Consider the following 20,607-nt stretch of genomic DNA (forward strand, 5'->3'; position numbering starts at 1 on the left):
ACAGTTCACCTCGCACCCCTAGACAATAGCAAAGTAGTTTTACCCCTCCTGTACAATCCAACTCATAATCAGAGACATTGTGACAAAAAATTTGATCAGTTAAGCAAACAATGTCCTTTTACAGCAGATTCCTCTGCTGGACCCCATTTTTTTGGACTTTGTGTATCTTAATTTTGACCTCATAATACTCTGTTGCTCATTGTCCACAACAGAATCGTACATGCTTTATGCAAATATCAGCCTCTAATTTGTGGTACAGATGCACTTTCTGACAAATGAGTCTCACAGCATGATTTATTCCACACACCAGAGTTTTCTTGTGATTTTAATTTATCAATGAACTGCTCAATAGAAATTTGACCAATACGACATTCTGCCTGAAAACCCCTAAGTATCATGTATGCAGCAAATGAATATCACTGTTGGACCGGGCCCTTTTTACAGGGTCATTCCTCAAACTTTGCGCCTTCCTCCTCCCATTTCTTCTATTCCTTTTTGATGACGTTATGAGTGCTAAAGTGCATGTGCTCTCCCTTGTAAAATTGGCATCATTGACTTATACCTGATTGCACATTTAATTTACCTGTAAGTCCCTTATACAGTGGTATCCCTATACACAGGGCCTGTAAATTCAATGCTACTAGTGGGCCTGCAGCACTGCTTGCACCATTACCTAGAAGTATCCTTTCAAACTTGTCTCAGGCCTGCTAGAGCAAGGCCTGCATGTGCAGTTCATTGCCACAGGGATCTGGCATCTAAATTTACTTGCTAAGCCTGGACCTCCCATTTTACTGCATATAGGTCACCCCTAAGGTAGGCCTTAGCTAGCCCTATGAGCAGGGTGCTATGTATGTAAAAGCCAGGGCATATGCCTAGTTGTGTGGCCTTTTCTGGTAATGATAAACAGCCAATTAGGTTTCTCACTGCTGGGAGTGCAACCTTTTCATAGGATTGCATTGGAAATGCCCTACCTTATATCTGTGTGGTACTGTGTGATCTATGAGGGGTAGCATAGACATGTTTGGTATGGTTGTAATGTGAGAAAAGCTGCTTATTGACGTAGGCGGATTTTTTATACCCATTCTAGAAATGCCACTTCTAGAAAGTGAGCATTTCTCTGTGCTTATGACGCTGGTGTTTTGCAGCTTGACTCCAATCCACGTCTGGGGCAGAGTGAGAGCTGGGCTTTGTGCATACTTTTCTGGCAGCCTGAACACAGGGAGGGTGGAGGTGTCGGAGAGGTGCATCTGTACATTGAATGGTCTTCCTGGGTTGAGAGAATGGGATGCGGGGCACATCTGCATTTGTAAAGGCTGTGCCCTGGCCTCACACAAAGGGCTCACTTATCCCACCACTGATGTCTGGAGCCTGTGCTGAAGGAGAAAGGGAAAATTCCTAGAACCAGTTAGGGCTAGTTGGATCCCCTTCTCTCCCCTTTTGTGGAGACTGTGCAAAATGAGTATAAATACAGGGGGCTTTTCTCCACAATTTTTAGACATTAATGGAATACTGAAAATGCTGCTGGAGGGACTCACCAGGAACCTCCTTGGACTGCTGCAATTGTGCTGACCTCTGACATGCTGGGTCACTAGTAGGAACTGCCACTGTCTGCAACTCTTGTGCTGGCCTGTTTGTTGAGCCTTGCAGCCCTGTGCTCCCCCTTTCTGTCTCCAGGGGATGGGTGTAGTAACCCATGTCCCCTGCATCTACTTGCTTCTCAAAGGCAAAGGAGCGCTTTGTCCTTGATCCCCTGGTGCCTTGTGAGTGCTCATCCTTTTACGACCTAGTGCCTTGAAAGTGCTGGTACTGCTGTGGGTTTAAGTACTTTGCGAGTGCATTTTGTAGGTGAACGAAAGAGAAAATCACCGCTGCGACCCGGGTAACATGGAATCTCGGAATGCATCTGAAACACATTCCCCGTAGTCTTCCCGGGTCACAGAGGAATAAAAAACAGAGTAAACATGCACCTAGAGGTGACCCCGGGGCAAAGCCCTCTGAGGGGAATGCCCTTGGACACCAGCAGTCACTCCCTTTTAGGTGCCTTCACTGCTGCATGCCGGGAAGGGCTGACTGAAGGCATGCGCATTGCCTCATGAGCGGATTGGAAGCCTCATCGGAGGCCCCCCTGCTCCACCAGACCCCATCCATGCTGTAAGGCTCGTGGGTGGAGTGGGTGCCTCATCTGAGGCACCCCCACGCCGCTGCACCTCTATTTGTTCATGAGGGCCACTATTTCCTAGCAGATCTCCGCTGGGTCCCCTTCCTCCTCCGCTTGCCTCAGGGCACATAAGCAAGCCGGGGTGGTGACCCACAATTGAGGTCCCCAGTCCTGCCAGCATTAAATCAGTGGCACAGCAGGTGCTATAACCGGAGTCCAGGAGCTCCGACATTGGGGTATGAGCATCCCGTTTTGCCTGCATTGTTTCAGGTTTGTGGCACCTCTAAGAATATTGCCAAATAATATATGCAGTCCTAGTGTATTTATGGGATTGTTTTTGCAGCAATGGTCATGTGTCCTCTTATGATCTGTGCAGCTAGGGTGCTACGTTCTTCCTGATGTGCCATGTGTTCTCTTGTGTTCCTTTTATGGGCATTTGTGTTTATAATAATAAGTGCATCCTTTTTAGTGATGATTTCCTGACTACTACTTATGTTGCAGTATTACCAGTAATCTATGTGTTTGAATATGACTACTGGGTAATAGTAGCTGTGTAATGTTCTGATAACTACTGTGTAGCAGGGTTTTAAGGATTCATGTTGTATTTGGTCTAATGAAGTTTTGTGCAATACAGTTTATTTTTATATAACTTGGTGTTGTGTTTTCTTTGTGGTGTATTTATTGTGTCATGTATGCTGTGTGTGTTATGCAACCACTTTACACATTTCCTTCTGGATTAGGCCTGATGGCTCGAGCCAAACTGCCAACAGGGTGTGCAGGGGTTATCCTGTGTGTGTGACCCCCTCACCCTGACTACAGTGGGTGGGTTCTGCCTGGCTTAGGTGCATACCCTAGCTAAGCAAAAACCCTATTTCTAACAATCATCATTTGTAAAATGACCTGTTTTACATATAACGTTGGTGCCATTTGACAAATCTGCAAAAACGTTTTCAAATCTAGTGTGATTCAGAAAGTTTCAGTATGTCATATTTTATGCAGATACATTTATGTGTAAAAAATCTTTTAAAAGGTTATTGCCAAAAGGTATTTTGTAAACATTAATTTATAGGCAGTTTGTAAACACTGCCTCTTTCTGGAAACACAGAGAGAACATATTTTCCCATCATCCAATTAGGGTTTGCAGACCCTCATATATGTCTGCAAAACCAAGCTCTTGTATTGGCTAGTAGTAAAAGAAGATCTTTGGCTCTGGCAACAATTACTGTCCCCACATCCTGAAAAAAATAGTGAAGAGCTGGTGGCGGGGGAGCATCCATGTGTCCACAAACCCCTATTGGGGAACACTACAAAATGCCCCGAGACTTTAATTTAAAAAAAAGAAAAAATACTAAGCACCTGATTTGCACAGCCTTGGGCCTTGCATAGTTGAGACTGGCAACTTACCAATTACAAGTGTCAAGTGCAACAATGTGTGACATTTGGCAGTACATGTTAAGGATTGGCCACAAAGAAAACAGATTTTCAAGTTCACAATCTCAAAATAAACATGTAATATTAAAAGTGCATAAAGGGTAGTATGTGGAATAGGGTCCTATGTTGCCATCTTTGGGTTGTGATGATACTTACAAAACACTCAGCATTCTGTCTCATAATTTGTAATGTCCTCTGAAACTCTGAATGTAAATCTTGGATCATATTACTCAGTTACCCATTTTGCATCCTCTGTCTCTATTTCTCTTTGCCTTTATAAATAGTACCAGAATCTCTCCATGGCAATACAGGCCCCATACTGTATAGTTACCTGTTATGTATTACAATTACTGTTTGACTTATATGACTGTGTTTCAGAAACACAGACATGACTGTGTTGAAGCCCATGTGTGATGCATGCTGGAGAACTCCTACTTGGCTCTTCTAAGGTCAATTTTAAATTCTGAAGCCTAACTATTGACTCCCATCGTCATAACTAAAATATTTTCAAATCATTATCTATGTCATCATAATGGGGGTCATTATGACCCCGTCGATCGATGATAATGTGGCGATATTACTGCCAACAGGCTGACGGTACATACCGCCACATTATGACATTGGCGGGTTGGCTGAAGCCAACCCACCAATATACCACACTTACCCCCATGGTGGTAGCAGCTGCCAGGCGGGAGATAAGAATCTCCAGCCTGATGGGTGCTAATGTACCGCCTGCAGCATTTCAACCCTGCCTACCGCTATGGTTTTCGTGGCATCGCAACACCACAAAAACATTGGTGGTAGGCCCTATCATTGACAGGGAATTCCTACCTTGTCACTGGTAGGAGGCCCCCCCACCCCCTAACACTGCCCAGATGCCACCACCCCCGCTCCATCCAGGTTCCCTCCTTCCAATCCCACACTCCCCCATACATGCACACTCGCAATCACACACCACGCATACACACACTCACTCATACAGGCATACACACATTCATACAGGCATGCATCATTCTTTCACGCACACATCTGTACCACATTCACACTGACACGCATTCACAATTCCATTCATACATGCATTCTCACACATGCATACACACACACAAACAACACTACACACACATTCGCATTCACGCACACACTCATGCACACACCCCCACACACAAACACAACACCCCTCACCCCTTTCCCCTGTCAGAAACCCGACTTACCTACATCCAGGAGTCTTCCAGCAGGAGACGGGGCGCTGCTATCTCCAGCAGCACCCACCAGCATACCACTGCCAGGCTGTAATATTTGTCATAATAGGGCTGGCGGCGGTCTATTGGCGTGGCGCTGCTGGTGGTAGCAGCGCCACCTTACCAATTTCCGCCAGTATGGCCACAGATGGATTTCCACCCTTCTGTGGTCATATTTTGGTGGATGGATGTTAGCCGCGGCAACGGTCTTTTGGCAGCCGTCACTACGGTGGTAGGTGGCACTTACAGCCAATGTCGTAATGTGCATCAATATTTCTTACCATTCAGTTATCTTCTGAATATATTGACATCAGAACAATTATTTTAATCTTTGTGGCTCAGGTAATACAACACCACAATCTGAAGCATTACTTGTAAATAGAGAACAACCAGCTCCATTACTGGCTGCAGCATTAAAAATGGTTGGTGGGAAATCTTCAAGTTTTAAAAGGGCATGTTTAGGTTGTAAGAACTGCCTAGACCACAAAGACCATCCCATGAGAGAAAGAGACTTTTGTGTTAATGAACCCTAAACAAACATTGTGATGCAAAATTAAACAATGAAAAATATTATTCCTTTTGTTTCTAACATCGCTCTGTTTCCTCTGCTTCCCAAATGCTCATTGATATTGATATCATTGATAACATTGAGATTGCTGAGCTCTGGTCTCATTTTTGTCCCATAAAAAACACAGTATTCAAAAGAGACTGATTACATGCAAATTGAAAAAATACCTCTTTCAAAAAAACTACAAAATGTCATACCTAAAAACATGGTTATTGTTTTCAAGGCATGTTTCTTATGCTATAAGTTTCCTAAATTATATTTTGCTTAAGGTAGAGCTTTGCTGAGGTCAATAAATATTTTCACCCAGCATGAAGTAGTGGATTACTGTTCAATCAGGATCCCTTCACATAACACAGTTTAAAATGACAGAATGAACACATGGGTCCTACAAGCAAAACTCCAGCCCGACAAAAGGTTAAAGGGTTTTAATACAAGCTCAGACTCAAAGTCATGTAGAAAATTATCAAAATAAAGTCATAAAGATACAGAATCCCCACTAGTTGACCAAGGTAGCAGAATATATTGAAACAAACTAACATCAAAAGGACTAATCATTCAACAAAAACAAAACAAAACAGTCAGCAGGATAATCTGATGTACAGAAAGCAAGCACTGTTCAGTTCTTTTAAGCATTAAGGCAATTTAAAACATAGTTAACTGTGGCAAGGGCAAACCTGCAGAATAACAAACCCAAAGTTAACATGTGCTGGGCTAAAATACATGTGGACAAGAGTAAAAAGAAAAAGTATAAAAATAATTTGGAATAATGACATCCGGAGCAAAAGGTGACTAACCGAATTTGGAAAGAAATATGCAAAAAGGGAAAGTGTCAGAATGTCAGAAGCTTGATTAAGAGTTTTCTTCTTTAGGTCAGGGTAAAAACTTTATACCTTAGCAAAGCATTGAATTAAAGGGTAAGAGTAGAGTGGTCTTTGCCTCCCAGAATCCAATAGGATCCAGACAGAAGAGAAGAGTGGGGAAGAATGCTATCTTGGACTAAGTCCTTAGTGTAAGATGATTCACTCATCCATCACTCCACGTGACTCGAAAGTTGTAATTGTCCAATAAAAGTCTATCACGAGACATGGAACTGCACCATCAGTGAAGATTCCCATTACCAACATGAGAAAGACATCCATATTGGCTCATGCATATGAGTTGAAACAAATGTAGATGATTTACTTCCACAGTTCCTGAATGTACTGGGCTCAAGGTTGCTTTCTCAGGCTCACTATGTGTAAAACAATAGAGCATATATTACCAAGCTATCATTTCATGGAAAAGAAATTTGAAAGAAAAGTTCACATTGACAAGAATGGCTAAATATTTTCTGCAGAGTCAGGAAACAGGGCCTTGCAGGCCTCACTTGGGCTAAACAAAATAAATTACAAAGCCACATTAATTTATGCACATAATGCACATATAAGTTATCATTAATAATCTTTTTCAGTGTTGATGTTACAGTAGTTTCAAAATAAAATAACTGTAATACATTGCTTTAAGTATGGCACAGAACTGCAATCTTCAACTTTTGCATATAACGTTTTAAAATATTACTTTACTGAAATTCACTGTTGTTTCTGTGCTCACTATTGATTAACATCATGAAAAAAATCCTATAATACTGAATTGATCTGTTGTACATGTTTTAGGGCTATTCGACAGCACTTTAGTCCTCTATTCTACAGCTAATGCACATTATTACAGGCTTAGAACCACTTTACAACAACTTCAATTAACAGAATTCACAGATTGTCACATATTGTCATCATTGTTATGTCAGGGGTAACAATAGCATTTCTGCTACATCAACACTTTCTCCTCTCAGGGTTCGTTTTGTGATTACAAGTGTGTATTCATGCAAGAGACAGACAATTGGCTCTTGTTTTGAAACATGAGACCTAATACAACTAAATGTAAATGGAATGCAGATAATTTTACTGAAATGAACAATTTAAATGTAAATGGAATTCAGATAATTTTACTGAAATGAACAATTATATGCTAAGTTCTGTGCACCTTGCATAATAAATTAAGTAACAGTGGAGTGTGATATATGCAGATTTTTGCCTCACTTAACATCAACCAAAACCATGAATTTGATCCTATGCCTTCCACTCACTAACAGAAGTGCAAAGGGAAGAAAGACGGAGGTGGTACCCTAGCATGAAAGATTTGAAATGTATCCAATCCGTCCCTCAGAGCACAGTCAGTTGCATACTTTGTGGGAAACCCTAAAAAACTGATCTACTTAAAAAAACAACTGGGAGTTTGGGATACAGCCAACAGTTAAGTCGAATGGAGGCTGGTACTCCCATGCTCACCCCAGTCTTACCCACTACACAAGCTCATAATAACCCCAGTCACCACATTTGCAACTACTAATCCCCGGCACAAGAACATTGGCGTGGATCCCTTGCCCCTAATAAAGCGCACTCAGCAGATGTGAAATAGTGCTCATATGTGGTAATAGGATGGCATCTATGTTGATTTATGAAATAGTTTAATACATTATAAATACATTATTTACTTTTACTAACATATATACTACCGTAGACATTTCATTGTAGGGTCGTTCGTATTTACACCAATCCACCTACTTACAGTTGTCATCTGATTCATCTGAATCATCTGGACAGTCGGGATCGCCATCACAGAGCCAGGTGCGGGAAACGCAGGTAACTTGATCATTGCAAAGAAATCCTCCGGGGTCACATAATTGCTGATCTGTAAATGAAATAAAGTATATGAATGCAAAAAAGAAAACAGCAGAGGACAGAAGCATGTAAAAAAAATCGCAACGCATTGACAGCAGAATATTCTATGTTCTTTGCAGTCCTGGTAAATGATGCATGCAAGATTTCATCAGCTGACTAAGATTAAAGTGTCATATTTTAAAGTACCCATTATAATATACTGAGGTAATCTGCTTTCTCCCACATTATTTGTTATCAATGTGCGGGTTGAATGTCTAATCAAAAGGAACTAACATTTCATCAGTGCAGCTAGAGATGTGGTAGGTACTGAAGAGGATCAAATGAAGATGTTACGAATGTATTACTAGCATGTCAGGGTATAACTCTAAAACTATGGTGCCTCCTAAAACAGAAAATGTAAATAAGCCAAGGAACACATCTCACATAGCGGGCTTTTGAAATGTGATAGCACTAAAAATGTTAATGTAGTCCAAGAAACATGAAATATTAGCATCATCGTGCTCTTCATTTAATTTAATTTAATTTAAAAGCAGTACAAGAATTACTGTTGTACTTGGCCCTCTGTGCAGGGTCACCCCCAAAGCTTTTGCCTTCCTCTTCTTTTTTTGCTGATTTTCTTTTTGCTGGCCTTAGGATTCTTTGCACTTTTACCACTGCTCACCAATACTAAAGTGCTTGTACTCTTCCCTTAAAACATGTTAAACTGGCCCAATTGGCATATTTAATTTATTTATAAGCCCCTTGTAAAGTCGTACTATGTGTACTCAGGGCCTGTAAATAAAATGCTACTAGTGGGTCTGCAGCACTGATTGCGTCACCTACTTAGGTAGCCCTTTACTGTTATTGTAAAGCCTCCGTATGCCATTTAATATGCAATTTCCACATGGCAAAATAAACCCTTTGCCTTTTGCCAGACCCAAACCCAGACTCAAAGGCAACATTCCTCTCTTCTGTCCATAGCCCCTCTTTCACAAACATATCATTTGTTTTACAGCACTGGTAAACACTGACTTTACTATTAAGAAACTATTTGTTCCCAAACAAATATTTTATTTATCAATAATAGTAATAGATAATAAAGGACTGTGTAAAAAATATAGGCCCTCATTACAACACTGGCGGTATTGACCGCCTACCGCCACAGCGACGGCCACCAAAATACCGCCGCCATGGCTACCAGCCGTCAACGTGTATTATGAAATCTGGTGGAACACTGCCGACTATCAAGGCGGCGTACTTGTAATGCAGCGCTGCTAAGAGCAGCACCGCCATGCTATCAAAACACCGTCGACCGTATCATGAGCAATGATAAGGCCTGGCGGTGTTTGGCTGGTGGTCTCTGCTGCTGACAGCAGCGCTGAGGACCGTCTACAGCCAGAGGACCCCCTGCAAGCAGGTGAGTCGGGTTCTACAACCGGAGAGGGGGGAGAGGGTGTTGTGTGTATGTGGGGGGGTTGTGTATATGTTTTGGGATGCATGCATGTGGTTGTGAGTTGCGTTGGATGCATGTGTGAATGAGTGATTGTGAGGGTTGTGTGTTGTGGATGCATGTGTGTGACAAGCTATGTTGGTGTGTGTTGTGGTGTGTGGGTATGTATATGTGCATGCGTGGTGGAGGTGGGTATGCGTGTGTGCATGTGTGTATATGGGTGTGTATGTATATGTGGAGGGGCAAGAGCAGGTGGGTGAGGACTGTTGGGAGGGGGTGGGGGAGACCCCTATCAGTGGCAGGGAAGTAATTCCCTGGCACTGATAGTGCCTACTGCTATGGTTTTTGTGGCAGTAAGTTTGGCACGAAAACCCAGGCCGGGTAGTAATCACAAGGGTGGGAATGTGTCAGCCACTGGGCTAGGGACTGAAGTCTCCAGACCAGCGGCCCTTATCACCCTGCCACCCCAAATCCAATTTTTTTTTCTGCTGGCCTGTTGGCGGTATTACCGCCCCTTTAACACCGACCGCCAGGATTGTAATGAGGGTCATAATGTCCCAATCTATTTTATGCAGTTTACATGAAGCGATTGTCGACAATTCATTACTGCAGCTGTTCTATCCACATAAAATACAGATCTGTGGTCTGCACCTTATGCGTTCTTTGCAGCAGGCATATTCATCCACTGTGCTACTTTATGGTGAGTCAAAACTGCCATTAGACAAAACTCCTAGCTCTCTCTAGCAGGAACATTACAAGAGTTATCTTGCCAGCTTTATTGCTGCCTGAAAGCTGGACGCACAAGGAACTCTACTGCAGGTGTTTTTAAATTCTAAGTTATTGCTTAACACAGTGCCCTCCTGAGGTCAGCACCCCCGTCCCCAGGTCGGCACCCAGTGTGGCCCCATCAGTCACACTGCCCTTAAAGTTGACCCTGCAAATATGTCAGCCCTAGGGGAGTCACAGGACAACCCAGAGGGCTGGCTGCAGTGTATTCAAAAGGTATGGCATGTATGTTTAGGATCTACATGTACTGGTAGTGAAAAACTCTTCAATTAATTTTTCAGTACTGCAAGGCATCTCTCTCCCTTAGGATGACACTGATCTTGCCTTAATACATTTTATAAGTGTAATTTCCAAAAGGGAAGGTATCATCACATCATGTTTGGTGTCTTTGGCACTGGCGTGAAAAGTCCTATTTAGTGGTGTAGTTGGGTTTTTCATAACAATTTTAACAACGCCACTTTCAGAAAGTTGACATTTTGTCTGCCCTCAGTCCTTTTGTGCCTATAGCCTTGCCTGGGTCACATGATTGGGGGTAACTTAAAGTTAGAATTGGCAAATTCCTTCCGGCAGTCACATAATAGGGGGATTAGGTGTGCCTTGTGGTCCATCTGGGAGGGGGGTGCGGAGCTGAGCACAGCCCTACCTACACCTGAATAGCCTTTGCTCTGCTTTCACACAAGGGGCCCAATGACCCTGAATTGTCACTGCAGCCAACTTGGAGCCAGGGTAGGGAGGCAAATAATTCCATGCATTTCAAGGTACCTGGTACCAGGGTATAAATGAAGGACCTCAAACAATAACTCTTGCATATATTTATGGACCTGTTGGATAATCTGCCAGGAAGAAGGACTGCTCTGCTGCTGTAGGACTGCCACTCTTCTGAACTGCACTCTTTGGCTGGATTCCTGCTTTGTTGTACCGACATGCTGCCTGCTGCCATCTTGCCTGGATGGACCTGTGTTTCTTAAATCCAGAGTGACTGCAAGGGCTATTTGGCTGACCTCTTGATCGAAGCCTCATGGACATAACAGGCTTCCAACAACCTTGCATTTGCAACTGGCCTCTGCCCTCTGTGAGTCTACCCTGCCATGTTGTGCCAGCCCAGATCTGGACCTTTGGAAATGGGCCTCTCAGCATCTCTGCTGCTCTGTAGACTGGACCTATCGCAAAGACTTGGATCACTGCTGCAGCCCATATCACCTTCAGAACTGCAGCTGCATGACGCATCCTCACTATAGCCCCTCGCATCTCTCGCTGACAGCAGCTTCGATGCCGACACCGAACTGCACATCGCAGCCTCACAGTTCTTGGGAACCAGGGCATCACCCTAACTGTGCAACACATCTCTGACTCCAGACTACACATTACAAGTTCTCATTGACAGGATCCTCAACTTCAGTGCAACCAGGAACTGGCACCTCAGCCTCGTGGCATTTTGGAACAGAAGCAGCACTTTTGCTGTGCAACACATCTTCAACATAGATCCATGCAACACTCTGCAAACCAGGATTTAGAAAACTCTGTTCAGTAGGCCTAGTTGGGTCAACATAGACGGCTCTTGCTCCATCACGACAGAACTCAACTTGGGACTTGATCCAAGTCTCGCATGACCAGATATCCACAGTTCACTATTTATTCCTCTTGGCACTATTTTACCTAAAACCTTTAAAATACAATATCTGCGGTTATACTGAATGGATTTTTGTAGTTTTGGTCTTGTTGTGTTAATTAAATTCAGCTTATTATTCTAACATATAGTAGGATTCTTTCTTGTGCTCTTGATCTGTTGCACAAATACAGTACACACTGTCTCTAATTTAGGCGTGAGCCTTGCACTGGCAAGGATTGTGATTGCTGCTTGACTAGGGCTCACACCCCAGTCAATTGATAACCCAATTTCGTACAATTTAACACCAACATTTTAATTTGATATACAATATAGATTCACATATGAGAAAACACACATTTGAATTTAGCAATGATTTAATTATTTTATTATTTGGGAGTGTATTTCACAAACTGATGCATAGCACTTTAAAGAAAAGCATGGCTATGTTGAACATAATAATGGGATGCGCCAAGGGTAAGGGTGGTCAAGTAAATCTCAGGTACAACTAATTTGTTAAATAGAAGTTATTTAGTTACTTTTTATTGAAAGCTTTTTGATTGATTAAGTACTAGGTAGTATGATGCAAGTCAAAATATTAGCCTTCTTTAATCAATAGAGAACTAAATGATAATATTTACTTACAACTGATAGTCTTTATTTAGCTTTGATAAAATGTGTTACTGCTTATAGCTGTGTTCCTACGTAGATTTCCCATCAATAAAGACTAGTTTTCTTCCCAAGGTCATGTATAATTGGCATTATCTTGTGATTATGTTTGCCTCACACATCAAAGCCCTTAGTGCTAAGGGGCTTCTTAAGGAAGATAATATTAGCATTAGGGTAATAATTATAAAGTCTGGGATTTCACAGCAGTTGACGTTCTTGCTCCGCTTAAGCCTATCCAAGCAGCATGCTGGAAAGCATCTGTGCCTTGCTTCAGAGAGGAGGTTTCAGGTATTAAGAGTTCTTGCAAAGCTTTTGAAAGGCAGTGGCAAGTAAATGATTATATGATCCTTAAGATAAAATACATTGCTTTTGTTAAACATTATACAGAAACTATCCACCAGCCTCATAGAACTTATTACTTTTCCTCCATTTCCTTGGCCTTTAATTCCACAATGGAAGTTTTCAACAACCCTTTTTGCTCCCTCAGTTACTAATACCAATCCCTACATTTTGTAATCCTATTTCTCTGGCACAGTTTCCCCTTCTTACTCTAGATGGCTGTGTCAAATTGCGTAATGTTCATCAATCTAGTTCTCTGCTAAATTCCTGCCCTCTCCACATTTCCTAGCATGATGTTAATCAAATTAGCTCAGCTCTTACTGCCCTTTGCATTTCTTTATTATCCTCCAACACTGTACTGATTTCTTGGAAGCCTTTTATGGTGGTTTCTGTACTTAAGACACCTTCTGCTGATCCAGCAATGTTGGCCAACTTCCAGCCTAACTCTTTTCTACCTCTTCTCACTAAACGTCTGGGAAAACAAGCTAACCTCCTAAGTTTTTTTTCGGTCAAAGGTCTGTTTGCTCATGGAGAATATAGCTTTGGACCTTTTTGTGGTCTACAATATTGTCCTTTGCCAATGATTAGAGGGTGACAGTGGACCAGGGAGGCACGTCAACCATGGTTCGCCTTGCCCTTTCAGCAGTGCTTAATTCTAAACATCACTCCTTTCCAATCAGTCTTCTGCGGAATTGTGGTATTACTAGCCTAACATCTTCAGTGATTAAAATCTTTATTCAGGGGCTAATTCCAAGCTGTTCACTTTCCTCTTTCTTAGTCTAATTTCCATTACCTTTCTTGTGGTGTAAGAATTTGGGGTGTTGATTGACAGGGATAAAGCCCTACACAGGTAGCAATAACATTCCTTGTCAGGGTAAAGTCACAACCAAACCCCAAATTATCCTGTGCTCAACCATTTGATAGCTTGGCACAAAAGCAGACAGGCTTGACTTAGAGGCAATGTGAAAAGTATTTATACAGCACTTCAAACTGTAATAAAGTGGGAACACAACACAAGAAAAATACCACATCAATTTAGAAAATTAAAGCAACATTTAATAATTAATTTATGACCAAAAAACAAAAATCCAATTAGTAGAATCGGAGATATGCAATTGTAAAGATTTAAGGGAAAATCAAACCAAAAAGCACAAAGCATCAATTGTGGACATACAGTTGCGCTGGACCAGGACAAGGTCACAAGTTCAGGCCAACTGCGACAGAGCACGAGCCAACTACAGGAACCCAGTTAGGTACCCTGAACATGAGTACCTTAAATCCTGGTTGCAGAGCGATGCAGAGCCACATGTTGAGGATGTGTTGCACAGTGGCAATTCCTAGGAGCTTGAAAGCATGTGATAAAGTTCCTGCTTCATCATCAAGGGTGTCGTTGATGAGGGGAATGTGATGTGAAGTGCTGCAGCAAGATGCATTGTGCACTGCCTGGTTCCAAAGAAACTGTGGGGCTTGCAATGCGGAGTCTTGCATCTTTGTCAAGGATGCAGTAGAGAAGGGGCCTCCGATGCTAAGGCATGCATCAAGGATTAATTAGGATTCACCCCCAAGTGATTGCCAGTGGCTGAGATGAATTCTAGCATTCCATTCATCTCCTTGTTGTGTTTGCACTTGTGTCAAGGATGTGTCACGCAGTGGTGTTTCCTGGGAGACTGCGGGCTTGGATGCTAAGTTATTCAACAGAGATGAGCCATGCTTCACCCAATGAAGAGTTTGGTGAGTGTTAGAAATTGGGTTTTTGGTCCGCAGTCAGGTTACCCCCTGTCCAAGCAAGAAGCCTCACTCTAGTCAGGGTAAGTCACACACAATCCAAATTATCAGGTGCCCACCCTCTGGTAGCTTGGAACTGAGCAGTCGGGCTTAGCTTAGAAGGCAATGTGTAAAGTATTTGTGCAATAAATCATACAATAACACAATATAGCACCATAAAAATACACCACACAGTGTTTAGAAAAATATATAATATTTATCTGGATATTTGCATGTCAAAACGATTAAAGATGCAATATGAAATTGTAGAGATATCACTGAAAAGTGATATAAAGTGTCTTAAGTCTTTAAAAAGCAAACAAAGTCTCTTTCAAGCACAAAGTACCTGGTTTGGAGTGGAAAATCTCTGCAGAGGGCCGCAGAGGAAGAGATGCGTGGAAAAATGGTGTGTGCGTCGGTTTCGCCCCTTCACATACGGACTTGCGTTGTTATTTTCCACGCGGGGAGACGTGCGTCGTTCTCTGGGAAGAAAAATGGTGTGTGTCGGTTTCGCCCCTTCACACACGGACTTGCGTTGTTATTTTTCACTCTGGGAAGACGTGCGTCATTTTCCGGCACGCGGACCGTCTCTTTCTGTGGGTCGCGGGATTACCAGATGTCCCGGGGTCTGTACGTGGAATCCCAGGCTTGTTATCCAGCTTCCCGTGGGCTGTGCGTGGATATTTCTTCCTCACGGCAGGTGTCGCGTGGATTTCCTCTCTGGAAGTCGGGCGGCGTTGTCCAGGTGGGCCGTGTGTCGAAGTTCCGGTCGCACCGCAGGCATTGCGTTGAGAGGCGTCTTTCCAGATCGGCATACAGTTAATTTTTCACTGCGGAGCAAGCTGTGCGTAACATTTTTCGGCGCACAAGGAGTCCAGTTGAAAGAAAGAAGTCTTTTTGGTCCTGAGACTTCAGGGAACAGGATGCAAGCTCTATCCAAGCCCTTGGAGAGCACTTTTGCAGCAAGACAAGAGTTCAGCAAGGCAGCAGGCCAACAGCAAGGCAGCAGTCCTTTGTAGAAAGCAGTCAGATGAGTCCTTTGAGCAGCCAGGCAGTTCTTCTTGGCAGGATGCAGGTTCTGTTTCAGGTTTCTTCTCCAGCATGTGTCTGAGGTGGTAGGGCAGATGCCCTGTTTTATACCGAAATGTGCCTTTGAAGTGGGGGAGACTTCGAAGAGCGGCTTAGAAGTGCACCACGTCCCCTTTCTGTGACCGAGATGCATACATAGTTTAGTGTTTCCTAATGGAACCTGACCCCATAAGCCATATACAGATATTGTACAATAGAATGGCAGTCCATGTAGCAGAGCAGCACAACAGACCTTCTGATTTTCACACAGCTCTAGCTGTAGAGTTGGGGTCTGAGGTTCAATATTTATACCTTGTGCTCACTTTGAAGTAGGAGCAGCTCCTAGAGGTTCCCACCCGGAGAGGTGCCTAGAATTTCCTGCCTCCCTGCCTTGGCCCCAGATTGTCTGGGACCACAATAGGCTAGTGTCAAACCGTTTAAAAGAGTGTTCAAGCAGTGCCTTTGTTATGAGCAAGTATGGTAGGTCATAGTTCCTCCCCCTTGTTAATTCAGAGTGGCCCATCCTGCCAACACATGACTTCACTTTGCCTGACTGCCTGAGAGAAATACAAAAAGGCCAACCGCTAACTACACCTTGTCATGTGACCCAGGATACAGGCAGCAGACACCAAATGTCTGATAGAAGAAAATGCCAACTCTAAAAGTGGCATTTTCAGAATTGTGACTAACTATTCAACATTACCATTAAAGAGGCCTTTCAATTACAATCCTTTTGACACCATATTTGACATATTAGGGCTACTTAAACAGGTGGCAGAATCAGTGCTGCATGCCCACTTGTAGTATTTAATTTTCAGGCACAGGGTTCATTTGGTACCAATGTACTAAGGGACTTACAAGTAAATTAAATGCCTATTGGGTATAAGCCAATTCTACCTTGTTTAGGGGAGACAGCACAAGCATGTTAGCACTGCTAAGGATATTCACAGAGTCCTAAGGTCAGCAAAAACAAGGTTAGCAAAAATAGAAAGGGTGAAGTCAAAAAGTCTGGGGTGAAACAACCCTAAGGAAGACAAGTTAAGCTCAACACTTTTTTAATCTGAATGTCTCTCCTCTAAGCATCTTGTTTCTCATGGGTTGTTTTTCACAGCTTATGAAGATGATACTCAAATTATTGTACATTTTGGTCATTCTTGGAAACTTTCTCAGTCCAGTTAACATAACTATCTTCTGAAGGGGCATACTGGTTGAACCAGTTTGTTTACAGTTAAATATTTTAAAAAAACAGATATCCTAATTGTGAGATGCCCCTCAGAGACCCAGACCTAGGAATGACGGCCATCTGAGCATTTGGGGGTCGACTGACTATGCTTGTACACTCTGCCATAAACCTACGAGTTAATTTTGACTCCCAAATATCCTTTTCCCCTCAGATTAACATTCTTCTCTAATTTATTTTCTAACTCAACAATGAGGAACATAATTAATTTTCTCTCTGTTCACTGTTGCAAGATAATGATTCAAGCCATATTTAATTATAGGCCTAATTATGCCAAATCTTTAAATTTGGGACTTTGGGAATATCTGCTTTACATCCTGCAACTCATCCAGAATGCTGCTACTGGCCTTTTTCTTAAAAATGGTTGTAATTCGAAAAACAGTAATCATCTAAAGATACTCCAATGGTTCTCTGTTGAGTGACACTGTTTTAGCACCCCCTGTTTTGGTTAATGTCCTTTCTATCTACACTGAAAGCTGATTTCCTATCTGCCTACTTGAATGTTCTGCTTTCCTTCTTGATTGCTTCTCTGTGTTCCCAAGACCTACAGGGCCCATATGTCAGGTTGTTACTTCCCATTCCTTATTTCAACTAGTAGAAACCACTTATCTTTATGAATTTATTTAGAAGCAAATCAAATCATCTTTCCTTCTGCAAACATCTAAAAACATGTTTTACTAAGGATCCCGTTCTCCCCCAAGGTAACAGCGCAATTTACAAATTGCTATTCGTCTTCTTTTATTATTATTATTATTATTATTATTATATCTCAAGGTGCATAGCTATGTACAGCAAATACCACAAAAACGTTCAGTATTTCCCACAGTCAGCAACAAAATAATTCCCTAAAACACTACTATGATTTAGGAAACTCCTCAGATTAATCCAGCAGTGGATTTCCATCACTTTCCTGGGAACTACAGATTTTGTTGGTAAGCCTTTGGAATAGACCTTATAATCCATTTTCTAACCAATATTAATGAGTAACATAAGGCTATGAGCACTGTACAGAATACGAACTGTTAAGGGACCTGTAATAATTTCAAATGAGTCCTAAATTGTTTTACGATGCACTATAAAGGTTTAGCCATGCATATCATGACAGGGTTAAACAGTAGACCTGATTATCCTTGGGTTCAGTGGTTCCCCTCTGACACCCACCTAAAATGGCACAATCAGAACCAAAGAAAAAGGGAACTAACATTGTTGTTGGATATTATTTGACAATTGGAAGAAAAGAGGACACACATTTCCTGAAACTCTGAAAGGAAAATGAGTATATTGTGTTTAAATTCGTCTCCAATACATGAACCCTGTTGTGATTAAGGTGAGAAAAATTCTAAAACATTTTGTACATAATATTGCACAATTTTATGCAGCAAGACAAAAATCAAAATCTAAGAATCAAAATAGTCATGCATTTCTTCTGAGCTTTTAAATGCAGATCATAATTTCAGATGATAACAGATTCATATATTAAATGTTTGGACAATGGTTTATCAAGCACATTGAAATTTCAGATAATTATCTGTAAGTAACATCAGGTTTTCTTAAGAAGAGCGATATGATCACATGCATTAATGATTTATGAAGACTATTACTTTTATTCAGAAATCCTGATGGCTTCACCTGCTAAAAGAGCTGTCCTCAATCATGGCTGAGACGAAAGTGCATGATTTACTGTGTCGGGCAAAAGTAGCAGATTGTGTAGAAGGTCCAGGCTACACTTTGTAGGGAGTAACAACTAATGACTTGGCAAAACTAGCTCAGTAGAAAATGCTGTGTATTTCACATTGAATATATTTAGGCACACTCATTCTCATTGAAAATGAAAGTATTTCCTCCTGCCCTCTAAACGCACTTGAGGGTGGACTGTTTATAGAGGAGTTGTTATATGAACCAAACAGAAGTCTTGGGAAAGCGAGGCCTGTTAGTTAGCTTTTCAGAAATGTGAGGAGAAAATACGGTTATTCAAAGGGATGTTTTCTAGGCTGTTCAGTGCAAAAATGCAGAAAGTGGTCATTGGCAAAGGTGATCCAGTACCCAGTAAATAAGGCCTGAGACAGTGATTATCATTTATTAAATGTCCCAGTGATGCTGTCCTGGGAAAGAGTTCATGACGCTCAGGAATTTGCACTGCTTTAATTTTCTATGCACTGCTAAGAAATAGAGACCAAATGTTGCAGGACATTATTTGTTCCAGAAATATTCCTGAACTTGCCAGAGTTTTCTAACCCCTGTACAAATCCTTGTCGTTTTTTGCACTGGTAATTATAAGGTGAGTTAACTTTTTCATCATGTGTTAACTTTTGGTCAAACCTGCTGAAATTGAACATACGAAAACAGTGTTGTTCTTACCAAGACATGACGAGTTTGGTGTGTAAAGCTCGAAGATATGCATGTTAATACCAAAAAACTCTGTATATGTGCTATTTATCACACCCATTATATTTCAAAACCTGGGGTATCGAATTTTGTTAGGTGTATTATACACTGCCTTCAATCCAACAACGTCAGAATCAGGGCCAATCTGCTTTCATTCAAATAGTGAAATTCTGAGTTAGTCCTGCTTAAATATCTTCTCTGAACCTCATCCCATAGAGCTACCTCACCAATAAAAGGAAAAACAAACATATATCACATTTACATGTTGAAATAACAATGAAAATGTAGCTGCAATTAGACCTAAAATGAACTCATAGAAGTTGTTATCCCTGGGCAGCTGAGACATGTGCATTGCAGCTAAAGATGATTATATTAGTTTCAAAATCTTTCAATAATTAATTGATACTAAAATTTTGTGTAACAACCCTACACATGGTGGATGTTTCTAAATATTTGATAGTTACATTATTATCAAACTGTTTCCACAATCAAATATTTTAAAAACAGAAACTATTTGTAGGATGAAATTGGACATGTGCATGTCTTTTTATTTTTTCCATCTTTACCTAAAAAATAATCAGTCCTGCCTATATCAAGCAATAACCGTGTTGTCTTTCTACAATCTCAGTTTTATTAAAACAAATATTAGTTGGGTGGATTGGTGTCCACCACAAGCAATAAAGTGACTATCCTTTTAGGTACAGTGAAAGGTTTCAATGGTTTGAACACAAATCCAACCCCTGATAGCAATGGCACAGAGCAAACAGACTTAGCTTAATTATAAACAGTCAGACCTTTAGAAGTATCAAAGCAGTTAAAAAGTCAGAAACACTCCACAATAAAAATCACACTATAATTAATGAAAATAGAGAAACATTTAAGAAGAAGACACGGAAATAACAAAAATCAAATAAGGTGAACAAAGATATTGTTTAGAGATTTAAGAAAAAATGAAACCAAGGAGGAAAAAGCATCATTAGAGGTTAATGGTCATGATAGACCGGGACCAGGGCACAATGTGGACCAACCATAATGTAACGAGGGTTAGATACACCAACTAAATCGGACCCACTAGGGCCTGGAAGTAGGGACATTCAAAAAAGTAAAGTCCGAATCTGAAAAGGGACCTTGTTTATTTGCTGAAGAAAACATCTTCAACTCAGAAACCAAGTCTGCTTGGAGTTGCGGTTGGTCCCCTAGAAGTTTTGG

At 41.5% G+C, this 20,607-nt stretch overlaps 1 protein-coding gene across 1 annotated transcript in view; it reads right to left on the reverse strand.

Moving 5' to 3' along the window:
- Window positions 1-20,607, reverse strand: part of LRP1B (LDL receptor related protein 1B) — a 4,500,992-nt gene that overhangs the window by 3,868,737 nt on the left and 611,648 nt on the right. The window contains exon 2 of the mRNA XM_069225083.1: window positions 8,000-8,122. Coding sequence (XP_069081184.1) covers window positions 8,000-8,122 — 123 coding nt within the window. The remainder of the gene's footprint in view (window positions 1-7,999; window positions 8,123-20,607) is intronic.

Source organism: Pleurodeles waltl, chromosome 3_1 (genome assembly GCF_031143425.1).
Source record: "Pleurodeles waltl isolate 20211129_DDA chromosome 3_1, aPleWal1.hap1.20221129, whole genome shotgun sequence".
Lineage (NCBI taxonomy): Eukaryota > Metazoa > Chordata > Amphibia > Caudata > Salamandridae > Pleurodeles > Pleurodeles waltl.